A 27,218-nucleotide genomic window follows, 5' to 3' on the forward strand; every position below is an offset into this window, starting at 1 on the left:
CCTATGCAAGTCTTCATGTCTTCAGATGCCATGAATCCATCATAGCAAAGACACCTGTATTCTCCTGGGATGTTTGTACACTGGCCTCCATCACAGATGTTAGGATTGTCTTCACATTCATCAATATCTACAGGGGAAAATCAGGTTTAAAATATGTTACCTTTATGCAATGCAGTGAACCATCATCATGGCAAGTAAGCATTTTAATGCTCTGATAAACATGGTGAAGATTGAATCCTTGCAAATAACTGAGCAGTACATTGCAAAATTGTCCTGATGAGTAAACTCCTTGTCTCTGGCTACAGTCAGTGGCAAAACATTCCCTTCTGACTCAAGTGGGAACAGGAACCAACTTTTCCTTCAGAGAAAAGAACCCCAACGGAACCTTTGTCACACCACAAGGCCACATATAATTGGGGATTCTTGGATACAATCCATCATTGTTGAAATCAATGGAAGCTCTGAAGTCAAATTCAGTGAAAAAAATATCAAACTTGACAGAGCTTAAAAAAGCCATCATACATGCAAAATACCTCTACAGATGATCTCAAGGGTGGTGACAAACTGGAAACAGCTCAGCTCATGATGGGAATAATTACAATACACACATTTATTCCACTAGGAGATTTTTATGGTCTTTTTTAGCATTTCAGCTGACTGGCCAGCCATACAGTTACATCCTCTAGGATGAAAAGTTGTTTTCTCAATTGATAAAATTGCCATCACTGATTAGAGCCAAGCTCCAGAAGCAGATACTTTATTATATTAAGGCAACCATGCTAAATTCTGGAATCTTTCAGAGCCCCTGGAATTATGTTAGTGTTCCCTGTAAAAATCCCTAAAATCTTCCTGTGTCAGCACCAACAAAGACCAGCAAGAGCAAAAATCAGAAACTCTGCCTAGTGATACCATGGGAAAAAAATCAGCACAAAAAGGACAAGATTCAGGAATCCTCTCCAAGAGAAAGGTTGTAACTCATTATCAGAGCAGCCTATTGTGGATTGCAGTAATTATGCAGCTGCAAAAAATGAACTCACATTAATTTAAAATATTATGTTCATTATTCTGCTGTATTTCTAGCAGCTAGTGCTTGTGTGGATACACAACTTCTGCAAGGAAGAAGACTGACCAGTCCCTGTTTATCTTAACAAGCAAATAATGTTGGCACGGACATTAGCCTGAAAATGTTAATTTGGAATGGAATTTGAATTAACATGCAAAATTAAGCTCTAGAAATGGGAATAATAATGACAGAAATAAAGAACTTTATTTACGAACCTGTCACTGTACCGATTTCACAGTTGGGGGAAAATCAGCTGACAAAGAACCTGTTGTTTCTCCTAATTGAGCTGATTATTTATGCATAACCTCACCAATTCAAACCTGACCTACTACTGAACTGCACAGCATTCTTACCAGCTCAATTATCAGAAAATATATTCTGTGATGGCTTCCAGCTTTGTGTGATGCTAAAGATAAAAGACACATTCACACAGAGAGAAAACTGAAAATGTGAAATAGGTGTTTCACAGCTGCAGGTCACAGTCCTATTATATCTTGTACCATGCACAAACACCTAACAGTGTAAAACCAGGTATCTAGTACAACGAAAAGGAAATGTCATTAATTTTTTTAAATTCTTATTGGTTTGGGCAGAGGCAAAACTTTAGCATGTGGATTTTGAATATTCAACAGATTACTACATATGTAAATAACATCTTTCCAAGGGAAGAAAGCAGCGTCTTCAAGACTAATAGGGTAGTGAAGGTGACTCCTCAAATCTCTGGATATTTTCTTAGATTTGACTTGATATCCAAAGATGTGTGGTGTTTCTGCTATTTAAACCTTTTTATGTGTGGCTATTGCACTCAAGTCCTTATTAGAGGAGAGTATGAAAATGAATAGCTAATAGTTATTACAGCTGGCCTGTGAAGGAAATTCTATTTTTCAAGTCAAAGCTGGATATAGAGATGCAGAAATTCTCAACTAAGGTAACATCTGACAACAAACTTCTATGGACATGTTTAGGGTCAAGCTAATGTGTGAACAAACCACAGAGAATCCATCCCCTCCCCACAGCAAAGGCAGACACTTCTGTTTTGACTCTGAGAATGGAAAGGTGAGAGTTTCCTATTCCAAAGATTTCAGTTTAATATGCAGGAAGGTGCTCTAAATCATCAGTTCTGGTTCTGGGTTTAGAGATGTGTTTGGGTGGCTAAGGACAAGGGGGAGTAAAGCACAGAACTGCTTCTAGCCATGGGACTTGAGATCCCAAATACTGTCCAAGGGCACACTTGGGTCATTTGGTCCCCAGTCAAGTCAAGAAGATGAAAACAAAACAGTGGCTCAGAGACCCTGCTCCCCCTCTGCTCCCTTCCCTCTCATGTCACTCTAAACCTCTCACTGGGTTTAGATTCTGGCTGAGGCACAATTTCGATCAACTGGTTTTATTTTTGCACTGAAAAAGTGCCCCGAACACCAATGTTTGGGCAAGGTTTTGAAAAAGCTTGCCTTTTCTAGAAACTTGAGCTAAAGCAAACTACTTCTAATCTAAATATTTTAGGTTTTCGGGGTCAATCAAATCTGCACTTTTTCTAGTTGAATTCTTTCTTTGAATGAGGGTCTGATACTTGCTGAAGGCCGGCTACTTTACATCTTTCTGACAGAGCAAGCTACAATGTGGGGGAAAACTACATTTTACTGTGCTTTAGGGCTCTTTTCTCTTCTGGAATGGTAGTGAGTGGCCTCAGGGTAATTGAGACCCTGGTTTGAGGTCTATAAATATTTACAAATTCTAAATGTGAGCACTCTGTTAATTCAGTATAGAAAACTCTCCATTTGTTCAACTGTAAAGGCAATTCTATTCCAAGGGATTAACCCTGTTATAGTTCTCATGCTCCTCAAGGAGCTCTTGGATGGAATTGGTGAACAGCTGGCAAATATTCACATGCCTCATCAGGCCAGTGGCTGTGAAGCAAAAAGTAAGAGAAAAGGAGGGTAGAATTATCTTTCCAGTAACCTATGTGGAAATCACCAAGTGCAATTCACTTCCTGCGATTATGACTCCCAGACTCCCAAAGGAGAACACCCGGCCACAAGAGAGCTCTGAAAATTTTCTCACAAACCCTTTTAAGAGTGCAAAAGACCTGTTTCCTAAGAAAGATTTGTACTGTTCAGATTTCAATTTCTCTGCAAGTCTTTCAGCTCTGAAGTAATGCAGCATACTTGCATTTGACTAAACAAAGAATTAAAAATAGGAATTTTCTTGCTTGCTTAAGAGCAGATACCACACAACCACAGAACAGAGCAATCAGCTTCTTTTCTAGCACCTCTGTCTATCCTCTCCAACATAACCATACAATACACATGCACAGCATTTTGGCTTCTGTTCATGGTAATTTTTTTAATGGTGTTCAACATGTTTTGGATTTGGATCTAATATAATACCTTAAGGGGGAAAATTCAACTCGTACTGAAAAAATTACAGGTTTTTTGTTATTAAAATCAGAATCAGCTTGTACACTTTCTGAAATTACGAAGAATCAATTCCCTTCAAAGCACTTCTTTCTGCAGTTGCCCAATTTGGAGATACTTACTTCAGAAAAAGAACTTCATTTTCCATTTATTTTCTTTTTGTAACAGTGTATTTGTTACAATAGCTTTAATCTTAAAAAGGTCCATTTTTAAACTATTGAAATAAACCCTTCAAGCAGAAAAGTTCCCGAACTCTCCCTTACCAGTGCATGTCCTGTGGTCTGGCATGAGTGCAAAGCCTTGTTTACAGCTACATTCATAGCTGCCCTCTGAGTTTGTGCAGAAGTTCTCACAGCCACCATTCATTATACTGCACTCATCGATATCTAAAAAGGAGAAAATTACAGTTAAAACCGACAATACCTTTTACTTTAAAGCACATTTCAAGGACATACTTTGAGTCAGCTTTCCAGTACAGCATCAATCCAGAACCTACACTTGGCATCTGCACACTAACATTCAAGTGTTTGCAAAGGTAGGCACTGGGATGGACGTCAGGCAAACCAGGGATGGAAAGAGATGGTACCTGACTGCATATACAAATACTTCTGTGCTTCTCCTTCTACATATAGAAATAGCACTGTTGAGTTACCACAGTATCATTAGGACAACAAAGTTTTTTTAAGGATCAAGGTAAAAAACTACTTGGCAGAATTAAAGCCACTGGATTTTTCATGTATTTCCATGGCACAGTAGAAGGAATGTATGCAATTGAACCACATGATTCTATTTCATGGTCCAGCAGCAATGATGATTTTTAATTAAATATGTAACTAATCTAACAAGTTACTCCCTCTTAATCATCAAAGTCTGAAGTCTTGAGGCATTTAAAATAGTACATGATTTTATGCATCATGATTGATTTACTAGAGAAAATAATCTGTTACTCAGCTAAGTGCAGTACTATAACTTCACTCATTTCTCTCAAAAATGGATGTGCATGTTTTGGAGGTTTTGCATACTGTTTTGACAAACTGTAATAGACTTTTTGAATCATGGTTAAAAATGACTATATAACTACCAGACTGAAACAATTACATGTGTTTTATCTTCCCTGTTTGCTAGAGCTCCAGTGCAGATTTTGTCCTTACCGACACAGTATAGCTTGTCTTGTGTGGACTGATAGCCAGGGTTGCAAGCACACTGATACTTTCCAATCAGGTTGACACAACGGCCATTTCGGCACAGGTTGGTGCTCAGCTCACATTCATTAATGTCTGTTGCAGAGGAAGAAGAGGAACACATTTCAGACCAAAATGATACTACAGCAAACGCTGTAAATGCACAACACAAGAGTGGTACAAAATGCTGTGCACAATCTTGATTTTGCCTGCATGTCTCACCTACACATGCAGAGATATTTGGTGATATCTGGTGGCCTGGAGGACAATCACACCGAAAACTTCCCTCTGTGTTGATGCAGGTGCCACCTCGGCAGAGAAGGGGGTTGCGCTGACACTCGTCGATGTCTGTGGGGAGAAGGGGAGGCACATCATGGCAGGGCCAGCACATCCCTCACCACAGCCCATCACAGCACCATCTGCCTTGGTCAATCAACCCTGCAGCCTGTCCTAGAGCCAGCCATCCCTTGCACCACAGTGCAGTTAGAAAAAGAAAATTAATTCAAGAAGGCTTCTTCTAAATCTTAATTTACCTTAAGTTCAAGGTTCAGGGTGGTGTCCCACTTAGCAAAAAGGGGATTGTGGGGATAAACTTAACATCCCAAAATCCTGTCCCTTGCTTATATATGCTTTGGCAACCTGCGGAAGCAGCAAATTCACATTTAAATTTAGCTTTAATAAGGCTCTAAAAATGAGAGAGGCCTAAACTCAGGCACAATCAAACCTTCAAAAACCCCCCAAATAAATCATGCCTAGCATACTAGCACATAGCATACTACGGCACATCTAAGGTCTATAAAAAACATACCCATGCAGTTTTTCATCATCATAAATCCACTTTCATAGCCTTCAAAACATTCACACTCAAAGTCTCCAGGAGTGTTGACACAGATGCCTTGGCCACAAAGGTCAGGAGAGATGCGGCATTCATCGATATCTGTAACACAAAACACATTCACAGGATTTTCAAGGGAGTTCAGTTTGTCCTTTTTAATTCAAAACCATGAGAGAGACATCCAGGAAGTTTACCTGTGCAGTTCCTCTCTTCAGAATCAAGGGCAAATCCACTGTCACATCTACACTTAAAACTGCCAATGGTATTTCTGCATTTTCCATGGGTACAAAGGCTGGGGAACATTTTGCATTCATTGATGTCTGAAAATGAGATTGTATGGACATATGATGTTATCATTTCATACAAAAACAGTGCACAAAAGAGCAATGCTGACATCAGAGCTCATCTTTTTTCATGACAGTGACCCCTCCTTTTGGGAAAATTAGTCCACACTACACAAACTGATACTGACTTCCCCCTACCTAATAGTGTAGGCACTCTGTGCTGGAATTGCCAAGAACACTTTCTTTCACAAAGTTAGTATTAGTCTCCCCTTTGTCCTGCAGGATGTGATTTGCAGCTCAGTAAGATTTCAGTGGACAGAGGATCAAGGCAAAGACAGCTTCGAAAAGAATCACTCTGTCTTCTGATTTCTGAGAAAAATGTGACTTCCATGAGTCACAGAAAACATAATGAGCATAAATAAAAGCACATGCCACTTTTTTTATGGATAATAATGGCTTAGTAACTGTTTATAAAACCAAGGCTGAAACTAACAACAGCAACAGTCATTCATATCTGTTTTCCCCTCATTTCAGACTTCATAATGTTTACTTTTTGGGTAGCTTTTGACATTGTCCAGCTTAACCCCACTGGTAACCCTGGAAAGACAGCTTTCAACACATGGTGCTAGGGCGTCACTGTGTGATTCCCACTTAATGCTGGAAGTTTACCAACAAGAGTCATAACATGACTTGGTTTACAGTAAATAAAATTCTCTGATTTGAGCCGTCATCCTGGAAGCTATTTCCTCTGCTTCTCCAAGTAGCTTCACAAGAAATTCCCAAAATTATTCACCATTTCTTGGTTGTTCCACAGCAGAATTACATTTGTTGCACCCTTCACAAGTAAGGACTGCTCTTTCAATGCATCCAAAGCTGACTGCCCAGTTTGTTCCAGTTCTTGTACTGTGAGATGCCAGGAGGCAAAGTCAGGCACAATTTAACCTCTCTAGTGAGAGACACAAATCCTTTGTTTCGAGGCTGCAGAATTATATGGTATTTAATGGTCTGTAACATGAACTAAATTCTCTTGTATTTTATTTGGGCTTTAGTTGCCATGAAATCTAATTGGATTTTCAAATGTGCCTTAGGGTGAGTGAAGTGCCTATCACTGAAATTTTCAAACCCATAGGAGTTGTCTGATGGAAGAGTAAAAGCCTTCAGGATTTGCTGGCAATTAACCACAAATGGATCACATACCTTTAGAGAAGGGCTTCCCACTTATCTCTATCTTCGTAGAGAACCCAGGTCCCCTTGGGCAAAGAGCTTCAAACTCAGGAGTTCCCCTGAGAGGACACTCCTCACACTCGTAGCCCCAGGCTGCCCCCACAGAGCAGCAGCAGGCGTCCATGCGGTGCCGGCCCGGGATCTGGGCGGTGCACTGCTCGTCCTCGTGCTGCAGGTAGCAACTCTCCAAGCGAATATCTGTTGGGCAATTCAACAACATGTGGAGAAAGAAAGAGAAAATTTAGTTCACTGCAGTGGATTTTTTTTCCCAAATCCCTTCACAGGACAGTTTGCTCCGTGTTTTTGTGGACTCGGAGGACCATCCCAAGCTCACTGCATAATTCCTAACAGCAAAATATTAATGCTAAACTCAGACATTAACAGTTGAAGTAAGTCTAAAGCACCACTCTGAAAAATGGTGCTCAACACCTGAAGTAAATTTTGGATCAGAAAAGGATTTTAAACATTCCAGCTTGCCATACTTACATAAGGCCTTTTAGTTACTACCAGCTATGCCTTGTTCAGAGACAAATCTTGGGCATTTATTGTCATAAATGGACAAAGGTGCTGTGGGTGGGCAGCATACAAAACTTGGATATTTTGTTGCACCCTCCATCAAGGTGCATGGCGTGGCCAAGTCCAGGGCCACAATGGTGTGTCCTCCACTGTTCAGCCTTTGTGGAAGGTGGTTTCAGCAGGGCTGCAGATGAAGAGTGCTAAGAGCACACATGATCTGCAGGGATTTGTCAGATGAACAATCTGGAATCAATGCTACTCACCAGCTAGCAGATGGTAACGGGCTTTAGCTACTACTACTGGAATCTGCTCCTATTCCAATTGAACTAAGTTCATGTCCCTGACTAATTCCATTTGAAAAATGGGCAAAAATACTTCTCCATACTTGTTAGAAAACATGCAGTGCAACCACTGGTCACTGCATAGATCTGCTCTTCCCTAGCAGACACGGAATTAATACCTACCAAGACAAGTTCGTCCAGAAGCATCTAAAGTCATTCCACTGGGGCACTGGCAAACAAATGATCCCAAGGTATTGACACACTGCCCATTTGTACAGACCCCAGGAAACACCTCACATTCATTAACATCTATTAAAACAAAAAAAGAAGTGAGTAAGAGTAATCACTAGCATGCTAAACATGAACAAATTAGCAAAAATACAGAAAATAATAATATTCTAATGTTTTTAGGATAAAATAAAAAACCGCAGCAGTTTACATGGCCTGAAAAAATTCAAAACATTTACAGTTCCCTAAGCAAGTCAGCCAGAAGCAATTAATTACAGAAAACTGCTGATGATCAGAAATCATACATGTTGCTATTTGCCATTTCTACATATACTGAAATCAAACTCAAAAGCAACAGGAAAGGGAGGGGTATTTAAAAACTATATCCATTTTCATACTCACTGTGGGCCAGATATTTGAAGCAAATGGGCAAAGAAAGACCAAGATAAGTACAAAATGACATGCATTATTCCAACTAGAGTCAGTATTTTTAAAAGATTTTTGAGAATTTTTTTCTATCTGCATGTCTGGAAACTACAACACCATTTGAAATCTGGCCCTATGGCCTTGTCAGCAACTAGCAACTGTATGTATATTAAAATAACCTCCTTACAACTACACACAGAGTTTAACTTCGTTAAGTAAAAACTGTATTTCTATACTTAAGAGGCAAATTTAGCACTTTTGGGTAAGGATATTTTGATTATATGCATTAGCTTGGCTTGAGCTCCAATAAATGTTTAGTAATCTAAGTGTGAGGTCCTCCCACCCAAGTCCTTTGTGGCAACTGCCTTGGGAAGAAGGCTCCAGCATAAACATGGCTCCAAGATGAAGAGTGACAATTTTTATGACAGGAGAGGATAAGAACAAGAAATGGAAAAAGAATGACTGGCAAACTGTAGATGAATACTCATGTATAGAGTAACCAAGAAGGGGGAAGGTTGGGCTGGTTAGGCCTCCAGACAAAACTCCTGGTGCAAAGAGGCTCTGCATCTCTTAAACCTCACGGAGCACGATGGAGGATAAATGCTGGGGGGCAAATCAGTGGCCTCTGCCCTTGAACAGATACTGTAAATTGACTGGAAGGTATGAAGTAAAGCCAGTGGATTATTAGAAACCACTGAAACACTCTTCACGGCCTGTGAGCAATATTGCAGCTGACAACTCCAGGGCTCACCCGTAAACGAGAGGAATGCTGCCAATTCAGTTTGCTTATTTCCTTGCACAAGATCTATTACTCATTTTACATGGGCTGCGTATGGGAGAACTGACTATCACCTTTTGGGAACTAAACTTACTCCTGTCTCTAACTTGCCAGTAAATTTCCTAGAGACCTTTCCCTGTCTTGAAAAATGCTTACATTGGTTGAAAACCAAGTAAGGCTTCACAATGTTACAAGGAAGGGAAACTACTCTGAAAAACCTGGGGCTATCCATGTCCCATTGAAATGAGAAAGATTAAAGCACGTAAGAGATGTAATCCGATGTGCTGGTAAAAGAAATGTTGAAAACAGTTATGTCTGTATCTTGGAAGGATAAACTTTCCATCCCAGCAGTGTTGAAAATGTTCTAAGACTTTCCTTGTGAAGAGAGATAGGTGGGCCCACTTTTTTCTTCTTTCCTTTCACTTACACACTCCACAAAGTGTTGCTGAGGTCAGATAAGTTATGTACAGTGGGTCTGCAGCACAGACATGCCAAGATATTCAGTCATCATTTGGAAAGCAAAGAGTATGTGTGAGGGTGTTCCTCTTTTCTTTTTTTTTTTTAAGGGAAAAAAACAATGTTTCTTTATGGAAGCTACATATGGGAGTAATTTTTAAAAAATATTTTAACTGGAGTGTCATGTCAGATGTTGTCAGTCAGGATGACCCACAGCAGTTTGAGACTCTGAGCTTCGGCATATTATGTAAATATGCAGTACTTTTCCAGGGGTTCAAATCAATTCAAACAGAGATGAAATAGGGTGGGACCTTCAATTCTCACAGAATAGTATAGAGTCATCTCATACCAAGCAAAAAAACTACACATCTAAAATATCTTTAACCTTTTCTTTAACCAAAGTATAACTGTGTCCTGATGCTTTTTTTTTTTTTCTTTTAATAGGACAGTGAAAATATGTTTTGGAATGTATAAGTTTTCATATAATGTTGTATGGGAGAAAGTCAAGGTTAGGGAAAAAAAAAAAACCTAATGTGAACTACAGTCTTTGAACATTCTTTTTCTAAAGCATAGTGATGGCTTATCATACCACTGTATTATGCCATGTTTTGTAGTATGCATAAGACACATACTTTGTAAAAACAGGTTACTCAGTTAACAGTATTTGAAGAGAAAAAAACACCTCCTTATACTGGTAGACATTATATTTGCAAGTGTGTACTTTGAGATAAACTGTGAGTAGGCAGGAATGTTAAACAAACTGAAACCAAATTCATCCCTGACATAACTCTAATGAAGTCAATGGAACAACACGAGGTAAGAACTTGGCACAGTGTTCTTCTATGCTAAATTAACCACTTAAATCAAAACACTGGCATTTTTTCATTCAAGCTCTGATTTATATTAAGGCAACAATAAATACCTTCACACAATGTTCCTCTTATTCTTGAATATCCCTTTTGACATATTGGGTCTGTAAAACAAACAAAAATGAAGTTTCAGAACACTAGAGTCCAAAACTCAACATTAATTTATTGTGCAAAACTGATCATGTGAAACATTATCTAGTTTATTGCTATGAGAAGTCTGAGTGCTTAGACAGTATCCCAGTAGTTTCTGAAATAATAAAGAGAGAAGATGGGGCAACTACATAAACTATATAGAGTGTCAGCCTTTATCCTCTTTTGCTTCCCATGTGTCTCAGCTAGCTAAACCAAAAGTGGTTATGATTGCTGCTTCATTCAAACCAATTAATTCATTTCACTTGATCACAGCACATTACAACCCTATTTGCCATGGATGAATGAGGATGAATCCTGTTAAGATATACAGAATGAAATTAACTAAAGATTTGAGCAAACTAGCAGCTTTCAAGATATAGAAATAACAACCCACACACATTTCTGCACTCATCAGCTCATCCCTGGGTTCCCAGCTCATCCCACAGTCCAGTAAAATTATCAAATGAATATGCAGCGACCTCAACCCATTTCTTGATCAACTCTATGAGTCTCCAGGTCATCAGTTAATCTACAGAGTACAATAAAAAGGGCTACTCCCTCTCCTCCCTCCATTACCACACCAAAGATCCATTTGTTGTGAACATTTCCTTGGGATCTCTGGGGAACATGCATTTATTGCTACATCATTAGGAACTCCAGATCACTAATTATGACAAACTGTGCTAAAGTAAGGCTGCAAGTTACAGACTGTAGGTGTGGTCCCTTCCCTTCAGTGCTTAAACTTGTAAAGTATTTACTGTAAAATCCATTTAGAATCTTCTATAGCTGCATGCTACCTCTCAAATACTAAGACTTCTCTTTTTTGGGACTGAATAAGGAGTGACGGCTTGATAACAGAACAACTGAAGTTATTTGTCTACCCTGTGCCCAACTTCTCTGACAATAATCTGGACCAACCTCAGAGGAGGAAAAGCCCCAGGCCCCTGAGGAAAATGAAGAGCATTACCTCGTTCACATGGTGTACACGGGCTTCCCCAAGCAGCACCTAGTGAGGAACAGCACTGGGACTTCAGAGTTGCTCCATTGATATTTATTTCACACCTTCCATTCACTATGTTCTGCCAACAGGTACCCTTGACAGTTTCTGTTTGGAAAAAACCCGATGTATTGTCATGCAGATTCTCTAGCATTATGCATTACTGTATTTACAAACACATGTGAATTTAACCATGAAAAAGAATCATCCTTTCACTATAATTTACTACATCAGAACTAAATTTATTTTAAAATCTCTTAATTTAACCTTCTCTATGATGGACTATAGCCTAAAATCATCCCAGCACAGAGCTCTTGCATATCCTAGTTTATGCTTATTGTCTTTAACAGGCAGCATATCAATAACACTCAAGATGTGAGTCCCTGTATTTATTATGACTCAGATTAGGGGCACATGCAGAAGAACAGAGTAGACATGAACCCTTGCTACATCTTCCATTGTTTTGCTAGATCCCCCAGTCTGGGTAATTTTCCCATACAGGGAGTGGCAGAAGATAGCTAAGGATCAGACAGCTGTAGTCCTACAGCTTTCCTCACTGACTAGACAAGAGCTATAAATTACTGTCCCAACAGAACAGGCAAGAAAGGAAATGACGAGCCCACAGAGTATCTGAATCACAGCATTGTCTGTGGATGCTCTTGAGCTGGTCTCGACTGTGCATAACTTATTCATGCTCCATCTCAAATAGAAAATTCCTTCCAGAGAGCAGATCCTAATTAGAACATGCTCACCTTATTATAGGAGAAATTAAGGAGGTGAGCACAGACCTGAAGTACTAGTCTTAACCCTTCTGCGTTGCTCAGAAAAAATTTTCACCTCTTTCAAATCTGGCATGGAAGCACACTAAGCTCCCAAGTGCACTTCATGCACCCAGGGGAATGGTGAAAACAAGCACTTTCTTAACATTGTTTCTGTTGCGTTTTCCACTGTATTTATCTACACAAGTTATTTTCAAGTATTTTCTAAAGCTGGTGGTGTACAGTGTTCGCATGGAACTGGACATTTCTAACCAGCAAACATAAAATCTTCAGAAGAATAAATACCTATGCAGATGGTTCTGGTTGGATCCAAAGTACTTTCGGGAGAACATTCACAAACGAAAGAGCCTGGTGTGTTTTTGCACACTCCATTAACACAGGGGTTAGATTCACATTCATCAATATCTAGAAAAGAAACACACTGCTGCTAGTGCCAGAAAACATTAACAAAAATACATATGGCTCTTTTCAATTTAGGAAAAAGGGGATGAAGCTTTCCTCATAACCAATCTTCCTGATATTCCCCTTTTCTGTTATGAAACTCTTCACAACAGACTAACGTGCACATGTCCCAAAGACACACTAACACATTAGAACTGTCTATGGCTCAAAAAGGGGTCAAACTAGGAGCGCTTTGGCTCTGTTCCTCAAAAAACAGATTTGTAAAGCTTGGGTTTTTCTCACCCTTGGCACAGTGCGGGCTCACTGATAGTAGTATATAGGGAGAGTAAATACAGGCTATTCCATGAGGTTATCTAATGGCTTCATTTTGGCCTTGTCTCTTCTCATTCTCCTATTTCCCCATAGAATTTATTTATGGTGATTTTTTTAGTTTTACACATTATATCCCCATCAAGGTTCAAAGTATTTCTGGCACAATCTGAGAACAACCCAAATGAATAAAACTAGGATTAAATGGTGTGTTACCAATTACCTTCACATGTCTTTAGATCAGGAGTGTATACAAATCCTTTTGGACAGGTGCAGGTGAAACTTCCAGGGGTATTTCTGCATTGCCCATTGTCACAAAGCAGCATGTTCAGTGCACATTCATCAATATCTACAATGAAAATAAAGAACTTTTTAAGAAATGAAACATTTCTGGAATAGAAGTCAAGACTGAATTTCCCTCCCAAGAGCCACATTTCAGAAGAGACAAATAGGGCAGGGGGATGTGGTATGTGTGGAATATGAATACTGGATTCTTTTTGTAGACAACAGGTTTGCACAAGAGTTTGTACTTCCTTTCCTCACATATTCATATGTATGTGAGAGCCACACCACAGTTCAAAATAAAGCTGGGGATCACACTTTCATCCTGCCTTTATTGTGGACTAGGTCTATGAAGTCTCTCAGTCCCTGCACAGCAGCCCCCACAGCCATGAAAGAAACAAGGAGAGGATTGGTTTGAAAAGGTTTGCTGATCATCCTGGTCTTTAAGTCATCATTTTTTCCAGGCTGGCTCTGAACTGGCTTAGATGTTATGGTTAACAAGGCTAATGTAAGTCTACACTTGCTTCAGAGATGAAAAATTTAAATAGGATTGCTAGTGCTAAATTTCAAGAACCCTGAGGAAATCTTTGGAAGAACTGTGGTCATTAGAGAGAAGTTGCAAGAAGGTGGCAATGGGCCATGAATAGCAGGTGAAGACCAGGAGAGACCCAGAGAGCAGACAGGAACAATTGGCTAAGTCAGAGAGGCCTCAGAAAGTGTTGAGAGAAGTTGGGAAGACTCAGAGGGTCAGCGCAGCAGCTGGGAACAGCAAAAGTGCTAGGAAAAGAAGGGAGACTTGCAGAATAAAACAGACCATGTGGGAAGCTTCACCGGAGTTCAGAAAAATTGAGAGAGGGCCAGGTGGAACATTATGGGAGAATGGGAAACAGCTGTGATGGAGCATGGATGTGGCCTGCAACAGGGTGGGCTGGGAAGCGTCTGGAAACTCACAGATGGACTGGGAGAAGAGATGCCATCAGCTACAAGCGAACACTGGAGTGGGACAGGGATGATTAAAGCCAAAGAAGCAAATGGGAAAATGGGATGAATTACAGTGTGATTTGTATCTAAGAAAGATCAACTTTTTTTTTTTTTAATAAAGATAATGGATAGTTTAGGCTGGGATAACACAGATGACTTAAGCTATTTAGGTTTAAGTAGAGAATACAGAACCCAAATAAAATTACTACGTAAGCAGGAGATAATAGAAAGGAATTTAAGAATTTTAAGGTGGTTCCAGAGCTGGATGAAGAAGAGGTTACAGTAGGATATATTAAAAAAGAGAATTATCATGATGAAGTGAGAATATTAGAAATGCTTTCAAGGATCAGTCTTGGGACTGGTCCTATAAAATATTCATTGTAATGCAGAAGTAAAAAATGAATGGAATCAAAAACTGTGGACAACACTAAGCTGGAAGCTATTACCAATACAGAGAATCAGGCAAGGCTAAATTAATCTCGACAACATGAACAAGAAAAGTAAGATGAAATATAATCACCAACATTCAAAACTTTGCAGTTAGGGACCAGTAACAATAACATGCTAGAAACCAGAACTCATCAGCTGAAGGCTAGTGAGAAAACTCTGGATGTAACTCCCAATTAGAGGTTGACTTTGATCCCACAGCATAACACATATTTGAGAAAAGACTAATCCACTCTAGAATCAGTTTAGGCAGGATATTCCATGGGGCAATGGAGAATTTCTGGCACGACTACACAAGGCACTGGTCAGACTTCATCAGAATACTGTACACTGGTCAGACCAGTCATGTTCAAGAGAAGGCTGCAGCCTCTGCTTTTATGAAAAGACTAGAAGTATAGATTTGGATAGTTTAGCCAACAGAGTTTGAAAAAGGATATGATGATTCTTTATAAATACTTTAGGGATAAGACATTTCATACCAATGCAGTTTTTCCCAGTTGAGTCTACTTCATATCCAGGGTCACAATAACATTTGTATGTTCCATGCAGATTCTCACACCTTCCATTTGGACAGAGATCGGGATCCAATAAGCACTCATTAATATCTACATAAAGGTAAAGAAACCCAAACATCAGAGCCAGTTGTTGAGGGCTTGTAGGGGTTAATTCTCCAAACTAGGAAAAGACAGTTTCAATATCATTAACATTGGCTGCTCCATATTTATAATTATAGTTCTGACCAGGAAATTCACACCTAAATATTCACATCCAAGAGAAAAAAGCATCTCTTTAACACTCATTTATCTCTAGCCCACGGTCACTTAGGAAACTTTCAACTGTAGGTAAGAACTGGAATATTAAACTGGGGTAACAGATTAGATTTAGAAAAGCCCACGTATTAATACTCCCCATATCTCCTGATTCACAGCATTTCCAGATGGCATCACTTGCCAAAGCATTAATATTCCTTCTTTCTGAGTGCTTTTCCCTATCTACTGCCAGCAAATCTACTAGTAAGCACTGGCTGACTTAAGAGTTTGAAGTTTCCCAGTTCTATGACTACAAAGCTTTTATTGTAATCATTTCCCTCTTCTTTGTAGTTAAACAAACTCTGGCCTATTTCGACAGATGAAAACATGAGTAAGCTCAATGTTCAATATGTTTATTCTTCAGGATGATTTCACCTGAAATATGCAAATATAATTTACATAAAAAGTCATGTAGGTGACAACACTTCTCATAAATCTGTCATTATTTTATAATGGCACTTACATACACTCCAAGATGTAAAACAGAGGCCCCACAGGTGAAATGTCATGATCCTGAAACTTCATGCTCCATTCATTTCACCCTAAGCCTTTCTCCCATCCTCTTCTGTCACCATCCCCACCAGCATGGCTAACAAATTAAGGATATCAAGGTAACACTTTCAGACCAAAGTGCTATAGTTTGAATTACATTAGGTGATCTTACCATTTCCTCCTGCAGTCATGCCAGTTCCACTGCTGCACAGAGCCTGATATTCAGCTGGAAAAAATATTAAAATACTTACTGGAATATTCTTTCTTAGCTCATTGCTTTCACCATCACCATTTACACTATGGCAATTATTAGAAAGATTATTAACATGCCTTCCAATTCTTCTGAAAATGTTAATAACCTCACAGTATTCTGAACCCGTGAAGCATTTCAGCAGATTCAGGGGCTGAATCTGCTTATGAAGATGGATGAGTAAAAACTTCACATGACAAACTGTGGCATTTAAGAATAGACATAAACTTCATGCTGGCCCTCCTACACAAACGAACCATAACATAATCACAGCAAGATTCTCCAGAACTTGTATGTCCAAGTCCTTGCTCAAGGTGCATGTTCAAAGAGACCAGGAAACACAACATTTTTTCCTACAAATCTTCCCCGTATTTAACTCCATTTAGCAGAAGTGTCTTCATGAGTTCACAGTAGACCAAGGATATCTTATCCTTATAAAAAATAAAATTAAAATATGTGTCAAAGCTTCTCAAATGTCTCACTGCTGGGTTCAAGTTCTTCTTCTGAGTTCAGGACAATTAATAGCACAAACTGAGAGCCAGCTCAGCATTAATTATTGCCATACAGGTCAACATTTTTCAATATATTTTCACTATAACAACATCCAAAATACTTACACTGCTAAAATTAATAAATATTAAAAATATTTATGGAATTAGCTGTGTTCTCTTTGAGAAAATCCCATGCAACACATCTCCCACTATTAACATAACCAGCAAATTAATATGTACCCTGGCCTGAATCAAATAATCACTGTCACTGCATGTGAAAGCAGACCTGCTCTGAATGTGCATCAACAAAATTTAGTCTAGAATGGCAGGAACTTCTGCAAATTGCTTCTGAGGAGCACAGAGGTCTTCCTTTCAGGAATATTTTTCAGTCTCTCTGGTAAAATGCTTCTCTAAGAAATCTTCTCCTTCCCTCCCCCACTGAAAGCCCAAAGAAATGCTACACTTCACCCTACATGAGACAGCCTTTTTTTGACAATTGAAGAGGTGAGGAAAACAACACAGGAAAAATAGCTTACACATATGTAAATGTTCCAATAAAGTAAATCAAACATAACACTGAAGTCAATGATACAGAGTCCAGTATTTGTAGAAGATTTCTACTCTCCTGTACAATAAGAAAGGCCCACTAACATCACCAGAGGCTGCTGGAAAAGCTCTTTTCTATTTTGCTAACACATCCTTGGTGTTTTGCTATTCTAAACAACACACCAAGTTATAAAATGAATTTGTTCCAACTGGTTTTGTCTCCCTAATGCTTTCAGAAAGCTATCGTAAAAAACAGATTTGAAAAATAAATCTAGAATTATTTTTGCCTACAAAGCCAATACCATGGTAATATGACACGCCTTGGAACTACATACCAAATGGCACACTTTCTTTATATGCAACAACAAATTTGCTGAGTGACAAGAAACACTTGACCAATTGAGGTTTCAAACCAGCTCCCTGCAGTCAGTCACCTCCATGAAAGCAAGGTCCTTTAATTTACTGGCTTCAAGGCAAGGACTGTGTCAGCTGAGTCTTGTTGGAAGAAGTGTTTTCCTAAAACACTTCTGCCCACTGGAATGGTTAGGAGTGCTTTCTTGCCAGAGAGAAGTTATGTCCCAGACAACTTCACTTGGGGGGGATTTCAGTGACAGACTCAAGTATTCGCAAGAAACTGAACTGGACATTTGTTTGTGCATTGACTACCCAAAGGTGAGGTACTGAATAAACTGCTTCAGATCACTTGAAGGATATAGGAGTCATGCAGCAAACATCTGATTGGCAGGTGTACATAAGAATTTGAATCTATGAATTAATCAAGTTTTTTCCATTACTAACTTGAGTTAAAAATTATAGTTTTTGTTATCTACATCTACCAAAATACAGTTTGTTGCCTAAAAATGTCCTGTTTGTTTTTAATGTGCATAACAAATCCGGACCCAGACATTGTAATTTACTGTTGCTTTAAAAAAAAATCTCCCGTAGCCTTAAAACATACAAAACAGAAGACTGTTCAAAGTATGTAACACGTTATACAACAATTTAATCTCCTGATTTAAGTTGCAATGTTAATAAAAAACTTTCTTCTACCTTTCCAAAAACAGTTTATCAACAGAAATGGTAAATTAGAAGATTTACCAGTGAACATGGCATACCTGAATTTTGTGCTGGGCAGGGCTGGCAAGGCTCTCCAAAGGCATAGTCAGTGCTGGCACAGCAGCACTCTGACTTTGTAACTGCACCCGTTAATGGTCTCACACATTGGCCTCTCTTGTAGCCACCATAGCATGTGCTCCGCATATGTGTATCTGAGGGAAGAAATCTCTCTTAATCCTGCCATAGCCAACTATCCTGCCATCAATTATGACAAGTATTAAATGCAGCTCGGGTGTCATAAACACCATGAAATAGCTGTCAAAACAACGGATCTTTCACTATTTCACTCTGCTTTTCAGCCACCTATACCCCACCCCCACCCCCCACTACTTGGGACAGGAAATTCTTCTTCCTCATGCTCCCAAGAACTCAGGCATACAAAGTGTTACTGCATTTACTGACTTAACATGCATTAGTGAACTACTGGGCAAACAATCAGTTCTTAACCTTGAACTAGTGAGAAGCTATGGGGAAAATGGACAAAGTCTTTGCTCTTTCTCTGCTTGTAAAAACCCAAGAAAAAGTCATTAATGCTATTCCAGTACATAAGACTTCATATGTTTATGTTTTCAGATCCAGGGGTGATTTTTCTCTTTATTTAAGAACTGGCCCACAAATGGCTGTCAGGCACATTAGCATTTTATAATCAAACACTGAGCTTGTACAGAAACAGGCAGAAAATTGGGTACATCCCACGTTAAAAAGAGGTGACAGTAATTAAATCTCTGAGCTTAGTGACAAATGAAGAGTTTTACATTGACAGAAACAGGGCAAATTCTCACCTACTCAGAACTGATACAGCACTAGTTACCTCTAGTCTGTATAGTCTACCTGACCTTGTGATTTGACCCACACTTGTGTTCTCTTTAAATAAAAACAAAATGAAAACGGAGCAAAATGGGCTATTACAGCAAGCATCCCAGAGCTGTTAGTATCCACTATAACTACTACCCACCATTCCATGAAAAAATGTTAAATTCTACATTCAGACTTGATCTGTCCATCAGTCTAGCATTGATGCCTTAACCTTGGTTGATTGTGACTCCATTAAGTTTGTCTTACCAACACAGACACGTCCATCCAGTCCTACTGCAAGGCCAGGGAAGCATTCACATCTGAAAGAGCCATCAGTGTTCACACAGCGCCCGTTCATGCATATTCCATCTGTCTCACACTCATTGATGTCTGTTGGAGAACAGAACGAGCTTTATTAGAAGTTAAATTACATAGTGTTCAATGCCTGGCTGAAACTTGCATTTGTGCAGCTTATTTTCAATGTATCCTATAGAAAAATATCAAGGGTAAATGGATAGTAGTTCAAGTAAAGATTTTGTTAGCAATAGTGATGAATTCGTTCTTTGAAACAGAATAAGAAAATGCCAAATTCAGGAGAAATAAACAGAACAAAACGATTTTGCTCTCCTTGGAGAATAAAAGGGGCTATATTTTCCTAGCTTGTTCCCAAGAGGTGCATGTTCTGATTTAAGGGTCATTCAGGCAAAATCATAATTGGAGGAAGGAAGAAACGATGGCTGCTAAAACAAAGGACTCATGTAGTATATAACAGGACGTTCCCTTTCCGTATTAACAGTTCATGCTGTAAGAGATCAGTCCAAACAGCAAATTGAATCTTTTACCTCCCCACAAGGTGCCTTCACAGGGCCACCAAAGAATTTCCTTTCCTCCTGCTCTGGGCTCAGTTTCTGGAAGCACATCTGAATCTCCCCAGTCAGTCGCTGCCCACAGTCCCTGTCCCTCTGGTGATCTGCATGACAATTGGGTTTTCCTACTGGATGCTCATTACAGCCCATTTTATAAACTTTAAATGAACAGACTGCACTCCAGCCTTGAAAGGAATTTGTTAATGATTTGAGCCCTGAGTAATTGCCCAGCACAAGCCACCACCTTTGCCCAACACTGGCATGTTGAACAATAAGGCCCATAGCAATGAAATACAGGAATGAAGCCTTATAATATTAGACTATCACAAAGGGATGTTAAATTAGTAAAAAAACTACATAGGCTGTGTACCCTGCTAATAGTAAGATCATTCTCTAGATGCAGAGAGCGTATCATCATTTTAGAAGTGATAAAAGGAGTGTTTAAAATATTGTTTGGAAGTATGTATAACCTTTATAAAATAATCACTTCATAACAATTCTCCATACTATATACAAGAGACAGTGTGTGTGACAATTTCCTTTTTTCTGACCTTAAAAGGGCAAATTGAGAGTGAAACACCTCTGTGTTTTACTTAGTTTGTGTTGTTTGGCATAAAACACGGCTTGTATGATCCAAGATTCCTTTTTCAAACTGCATTTTAAAATAAAAGCTATATTTAAGTACATGGGCTCAATTCATTTCTACTTCATCCTGCAATCTTTTGTTCTGTTTCAGACAAGTCTTAAATGTTTTTGCCACTTTTAAATTTAGTCCTTACTCAGTGGAGATAAAAATGGAGTTGGGATTCAAAATGAGCCCTTATTATTTAATGTTGTAGACAGTTATTTTGGTAGACAACACTGAACTCCTATGACAGATTCTCCTACAAGCTTAAAAAAAAAAGGAAAGTTGGTTTTTTTTAAGGTTATTTATAGAAACAGAAAGGCAAAATTACTTCTTTCCCGTTTCCTGTAGTTCATTTTCAAAAAAAGATTTTGTAAGCTAGTAAAGGGTGACATGTGCCATCTTTTTTCTTTTGCACCAATTTAGGAATGTGTTGGAAATACTGCTGCAGACATTTTTTGGAAAGGTAAAGTGGGTCACTTAAAATGGTGCAAATCAGCTGGAAACCTGGTTCCTGTAAAGATGTGTAAAAAGCCTCTGCTTCTACCAGGGCTGAGATTCCATGGAGTTAATCAACTTTCCACACAGGCATAAAGTCCAAATTTCTAACCTTGAGAACACTCCGCTGTCTTCTGTGGTAAAAGTCACCATTTGGACAACTTAAAATATACTCAGCTTGGTTCTGGAAAACCAACTAATGGATTTGTTCTCCATGTTCAATGAGCTTTGCCTTTTCTGTTTAGCTTGCTTAGCAGTGCTAGCTGGGTACACAAAGTCCTCCAATTTTAACCAGGAAAAATTTACTCAGACTACTAAACTACCATTTTCAATTGCCTTGCAATGGCTTTCAATTCAGGGCATTCCTGTTTGATCTAAAGATGAAACAATGTGTGGAACAGAAATAATGCTTCAAACTTCTGCCTGCCCAGTATTTCTGAAAAATCAAGCAAATCATCATCGAAAGCAGCTAATGGTGAATAAATTCAGCATGTCTTGTATTTCAGGGAATATACAAGGCTATGGTGTAACATTCTTTTCTGGCATGTTATTTCAGAAAGTCTAAGTGGAATTTTTTACCAGACAGCCGAGCATATGCCCTGTACTTATACTTAAATTCCAATTTTATGGAACTAAGTGTTAATTACATTATCCCCATCTTTGGGTTAGAAGCCTTTCTTACTAGCTGAAAACTCAGCTTACAGTGCATCAAATGAGATGGTTACAGAAGCAATGAGTTGCACTCTTCCATTCCTTTGTAGATCCCCTAGTTTGGCAAGAACACATGTTCAATTCCCTATCAAAATTGCTCAGGCAGGAAGCCAATTTGCTGCAGAAATGTCAGTTTGTGCATACACATATTCCCAACGTGCACAAGAATTCCCTGCACACCCAAGCGTGACCTTAGAGTTTTAGCTGGTGTCAGATTTTAATGTATGCACTTGACAAACAAATTCAGGATATGCAGTGTCAATAATGAGTGTTTCAAAGACTTGCAGTTCTGTAGGACACCAGTTATTTACTTTGCACATTTGGCATGTACAGAAAGGACTCAATAAGGACAAACATCAAAAATACACAGGAAAAGACATTATTAAAGATGAAACTTTTAAAATTTTAGTAACACGACTGGAGAGCTGTGCTCCTCTAGCCACTGAAGACCTGGGAATTGTTTCATGATACTTTGGGCAAATGGAAGAAACGAGACAAATATGAAGAGGATAAAAGGTGTAATTTGGGTGTCCAGGTTTCAAAATCTGGTTTGATTTTGTCCCAGTAACAATTCTAACATGTAATAAATGTTTGCATGCTCATTCATAAAGAACAACGCTTATGGTAAGTGCTGAAAAGCAGTGGGAGAAATTCTTCTTTTTACTATAAGATTTGTTCCAATTTTCAGTAGGAATCAGTTGAGTTCTCTGCAACTTTGGACAATTTTCAAATATTCCTCCTTTGATGCAGAGAAGTAACATTTCTCTACGGCCAGAAACCCCTTTTTGACTATATCCATACTCCTGTTTAGCCAGGAGGCACATAACAGAGGCTGTAAGACTGAACATCATTGTGTTTTAAGTAATCCGTAATCTTCTTGGGTGGCCTTTCAGACTGGCACAGACTGATGTAATAAAAAAAATAAAATTAAATAAATAAATATATATCTATATATTCAAGGCAAAAATCAAGACAAGTATTTGGGTTGGGCTGGGCTGAGCTTGCATCCATGAGTCACATCCCTGCTAATGACACAGAGAACAGCCAGGGATCTGTGGGAACACAACTGGCTGATGTGCCATGGCCTGATGGGCATTGAAGTCTTACTGACATCCCACACACAGACCAGCTGGAAAATCAGCTTTGGCAAAGCACACACATCCCACATGGAAAACAGGTAAGAATGGAAATAAATGTGATTGCCCTAAGTGTGTGAAGGCTGCAGCCAACACAGCTGGCAGTTGTTAGGCCAAGGAGACACTTGTATGGTAATGCACAATGGCTCTTTTGAGAAAATAAAGCACATCCCAACTAAAGCAACCCTTTTACAAAGCCAGAACAGGATCATCTCATTAGAGTTACCTGATTCCCCTACCTGAAGGCTGGGTAGCACTCTCCTGCATACCTAGTGCAAGAGTCATCACATTCAAGAGATGTTTCAGATGTTTTACACAATTTGTTGTCCTGATTTTGATCTAAAGTCTGTTTTGGACTGGTACAGTGTTCAATAAACACAAGGATCCAAATTAATTCACCGTTCACATCACTAACTCTCAAAACCAAGTTATTCAAACATTTACTTTAGCTACTGGTCCACAAGATGCTGCAATGTGACATTTTTTTAAATTTGCCAAAGTGTAATGAAGCACTTTTTCTGCCTTGATTCAAAGAGTTAAAAGATTTTGAATTTTTCAAAAGAAAAACTGTAAGTAACTTGGCCCTTGTTTATTCTTGTTTATTCTTTGTTTTGAACTTTTGCTTTGTGCCTGTAAAACCTGTGGAAACATGAAGATTTATATACCCAAAATTTCCAGTTCCTGATGGGACTGAACAAAACTCTAATGACAAAAGTAAATAACTAGCAACCAGGAGGCTGCAGTGTCTCCCACAGGGGGTATTGCTGAGCTAGTGCACCAGATGGAAAAGGCAATCTTGCTGTGGTGCTCATGTCTGCATCTTGGTCACACGGAGTGCTGGGCACTCCTCAGAGATGCTGCATTGACTAGGAGCACCCAGACAGGAACGGGAGAAAAGCCCAAAGAAGGCAATGAGCCAGGACGTTTGGGTGGCCAAAAGCAGAGCACTTTCAAAGGCCAAATACAAAATGTTAGATATGCTTGAACCAATCTGCAAAAGACACCATTTGCAAAAAGAAAAAGGATTTTGACTAGGTCAGATCATGCAGTCCTTGTTCAAACAATATTTCCCACTGGCTGGTTAGGGTGGTTGCTCAACAATGTGGAGAAGACTGAGTACTGTCTTGCACAAAGACAAGGAATTCCAGCTGATTAAAAAAGCATCTCTGCTGAGAACTCTGCTCAGTACATCTTGTTCCCAAGGATCACTGTAAGGAAATAAGTTTATTCCTGAAGCTACCCAGAGAGACAGGACTCACAAGTTTCGGCAACCCAAAATTTATTGTGCTCACCTGTGCAATAGCGTCCATCAGATGCTAGCTGGAAGCCTGGTTTACAAATGCACTTAAAGCTGCCATCTTCATTGATGCACATCCCATTGAGGCAAATGTTCCTAATGCTGCATTCATCCATATCTGAAAATGTACACAATACACAGAATGCTCATAATGTTTATGCATAAGAACTCTTACTAGTTATATCCAAAAGATAAACCTTAAGTTTTTTCTTAGTTGTCAGAGGTATAATGATAATCAGAAACATATGATGGGATATACTGAACTGTCCTAGAGGATGTGTCAAAGCAGTGACTCCATTTTTCAAAATGAATCATTAACATAAAAAGGAATGAATCCAAAGAAAGCAAAGAGAATAAAAAACAGATGAGAAACTGGACAGCTTAAGAACTTCCAGTTGGTAAAAGCCATCAAAAAGTGAGAAAGGATGCAATTAAAGAGGATTTGCAATCTTAATCTAAATAGAAGCTGGGTTAGAAGCAGCCTCCTGTTTAGAATGTAAATACAATTTTATGTTACTAAGACGACCTGAAAGGGGAGGAGTGTACATTTGGGTTTGGAGTGAAAACTTTTGTAACCTCCACTGGACAAGTCTAAGATATATGGTATGGGAGAATTCCCAGCACTGTGCTTATGCATGAATTCTGTGGGCACTGCCATCCTCAACTTCCATTTAAAATAAAACCTGCCCCTTTCCTGCATTCAGCATGACAGGCCATACAGAAGGGTACTTCCTAATAATAGTTTCATAAAAGCATTATTCATCCTCTGACCTAATGGGATAGCATGAAGGATTCAAATAGGAAAAGGTGGAGGTCTCAGACACTGTTATTCTGAACCCTGCACAGTTATTCACACAACAGGAAAGAAAAAAAAGAAAAAAAAAAAAAGGCAAGTAGAGATTTCTGTGCTTGATTTGAGTAAGCTTTTATATCCTCTCAGTCTTTACTTTGTCCTGGCGCAGATGAAATCAGTTTTGGATGTTACATCCAAAAAAAAATCAGTGGTATTTACCAGTTTCATCTGAAGAACTACACACAGTTACATTAAGGTATGGCACAATGCCATGGTCTTTACTGATTAGTGTGTGCGCACACAGCTCAATGCATTACAATGCCAGAGATGAAACTGTTTCATAAGTGGATGCAACAGACATTCTGGCAGCACATGCAATGGAATTAAAAATGTTTTACCAGACTGCCGATGTCCTGGTTTTTATTACTATTAGCACATGGTATTTGGTGGGAAAGGAAGAAATCAGAATAGAGGGTTTTTTCTTGAATAGTCTAATTTCCAAATCTATTTAGTCAATGTACTTCCATAATAAGATATTTTAAAAGCAGCTTATGGTGCTAAATTGTATCTAAAAAAGAGTCAGGAAAAACAGTCTTAAAATGTCTGTCTCTACCAAGGATTAACAGAATCACTACTAGCACATAAAATCACTGGATCATAATGACATTACAATATATTCAGAATCGTGCTATTTTCCTTAATACCGCAGCTGTCTTGGACAGAAATTACACTTCTAGACATAGTGTGTTTTCTTTTTACTTACAGGCTAAGTCAGACAAAAATAATTTATGATTAAAAAAAAAAAATCGTGTATCTATCCCAACCAGGAATTTTGGCATTAAGTCTTTGAGCTGAATCACTGAGATAATATTCTGCCAAAAATGTTTCTAAGAACAGTGCTTGAAATTCTTTTAACGTATGAATAGATCATTGGGAACCCTCCCAAGGACCTTGGGAAGCATGATAAAGAACATTCTTCTTTTTTTCCTCTTTACTAAAGGTCTGGGAGGTAGGAACACATCAATTATGTTTACAAATTTTTGTTAAAACAGTTTTTATAGGTCAGACCAGCCTGCATCTACATAAACCACATTGCTAGTCACCCAGTAAGATCCCATAAAGCATGCTGTTAAACACACAGTAAAATCAGGCAGCATGTGACTTGTGCTATGTTTCAAAATGTACCACTCCCATCAAAGAAACTGCATTTTGTGATAGTGGTATGTGCTATTTCTCCTGCTGGACAGACATCCTGTTGAGGATTGCCAAGCCAAGGCTCCAGAACTGGCTGCAAAAGACATTTTACTTGCCCTCCCAGATACAGCAAAAGGTATTCGGAAATCTGACTCCTTGTTCCTTCCCTTCCCCCCACCAGGGGTCCTTTTCTTTTTCATTGATGTGAATAACCTCTTGCAACTGTAATTACTGATATGGAATAACTTGAGAAAAGTCTTACCTTCACAGTTTTTCCCATCAACTGCCACTTGAAAGCCAGCATTACACACACAGTGAAAACTGCCATCTGTATTTATGCATCGTCCATTATTACAGATACGACCATTCTGTAAACATTCATCGATGTCTGAAAGCCAAACAGAAAGAAAAATAACATTTTGGGGGATTCTTTTTTATACTCAAGAGGAATTTTTCCCATTTCCCCTTCCCCTAGGTTTTTAAACCTACATGGAAATTGTATTCACCTGAGAAAGGATTTATTTTGAGTTCCATAACGGAACTTTATGGGGGTGGAAAATGTTCGTCAGCTTGAAATTTCAAGTTGCTGTGAAAGAATTTCAGTGAACATTACCCTGCAGCTTTCTCAAACAAGAATCACAATTTTTGGCCTTTTTTTTCATTTTTGCTCATCATTAAAATATTTTTACTGAACTTTAAAATTTAACAGTACCTAACT

General features: G+C 38.8%; 1 protein-coding gene across 1 annotated transcript in view; it reads right to left on the reverse strand.

Annotated features, from left to right (window-relative positions):
- The window catches only part of LOC103621258 (fibrillin-1), a 127,317-nt gene that overhangs the window by 42,709 nt on the left and 57,390 nt on the right, over nucleotides 1-27,218 (reverse strand). Inside the window, exons 12-29 of the mRNA XM_017742633.1 lie at nucleotides 26,763-26,888; nucleotides 24,509-24,631; nucleotides 19,648-19,770; nucleotides 18,585-18,737; nucleotides 16,355-16,408; nucleotides 15,361-15,486; nucleotides 13,395-13,520; nucleotides 12,746-12,865; nucleotides 11,652-11,789; nucleotides 10,606-10,656; nucleotides 7,979-8,104; nucleotides 6,972-7,196; nucleotides 5,685-5,810; nucleotides 5,464-5,592; nucleotides 4,878-5,003; nucleotides 4,626-4,751; nucleotides 3,738-3,860; nucleotides 2-127 (exon numbers count right to left, since the gene is read on the reverse strand). Coding sequence (XP_017598122.1) covers nucleotides 2-127; nucleotides 3,738-3,860; nucleotides 4,626-4,751; nucleotides 4,878-5,003; nucleotides 5,464-5,592; nucleotides 5,685-5,810; nucleotides 6,972-7,196; nucleotides 7,979-8,104; nucleotides 10,606-10,656; nucleotides 11,652-11,789; nucleotides 12,746-12,865; nucleotides 13,395-13,520; nucleotides 15,361-15,486; nucleotides 16,355-16,408; nucleotides 18,585-18,737; nucleotides 19,648-19,770; nucleotides 24,509-24,631; nucleotides 26,763-26,888 — 2,247 coding nt within the window. The remainder of the gene's footprint in view (nucleotide 1; nucleotides 128-3,737; nucleotides 3,861-4,625; nucleotides 4,752-4,877; nucleotides 5,004-5,463; nucleotides 5,593-5,684; nucleotides 5,811-6,971; nucleotides 7,197-7,978; nucleotides 8,105-10,605; nucleotides 10,657-11,651; nucleotides 11,790-12,745; nucleotides 12,866-13,394; nucleotides 13,521-15,360; nucleotides 15,487-16,354; nucleotides 16,409-18,584; nucleotides 18,738-19,647; nucleotides 19,771-24,508; nucleotides 24,632-26,762; nucleotides 26,889-27,218) is intronic.

This window comes from Corvus brachyrhynchos, unplaced genomic scaffold (assembly GCF_000691975.1).
Source record: "Corvus brachyrhynchos isolate BGI_N302 unplaced genomic scaffold, ASM69197v1 scaffold97, whole genome shotgun sequence".
NCBI classification, from domain to species: Eukaryota; Metazoa; Chordata; class Aves; order Passeriformes; family Corvidae; genus Corvus; species Corvus brachyrhynchos.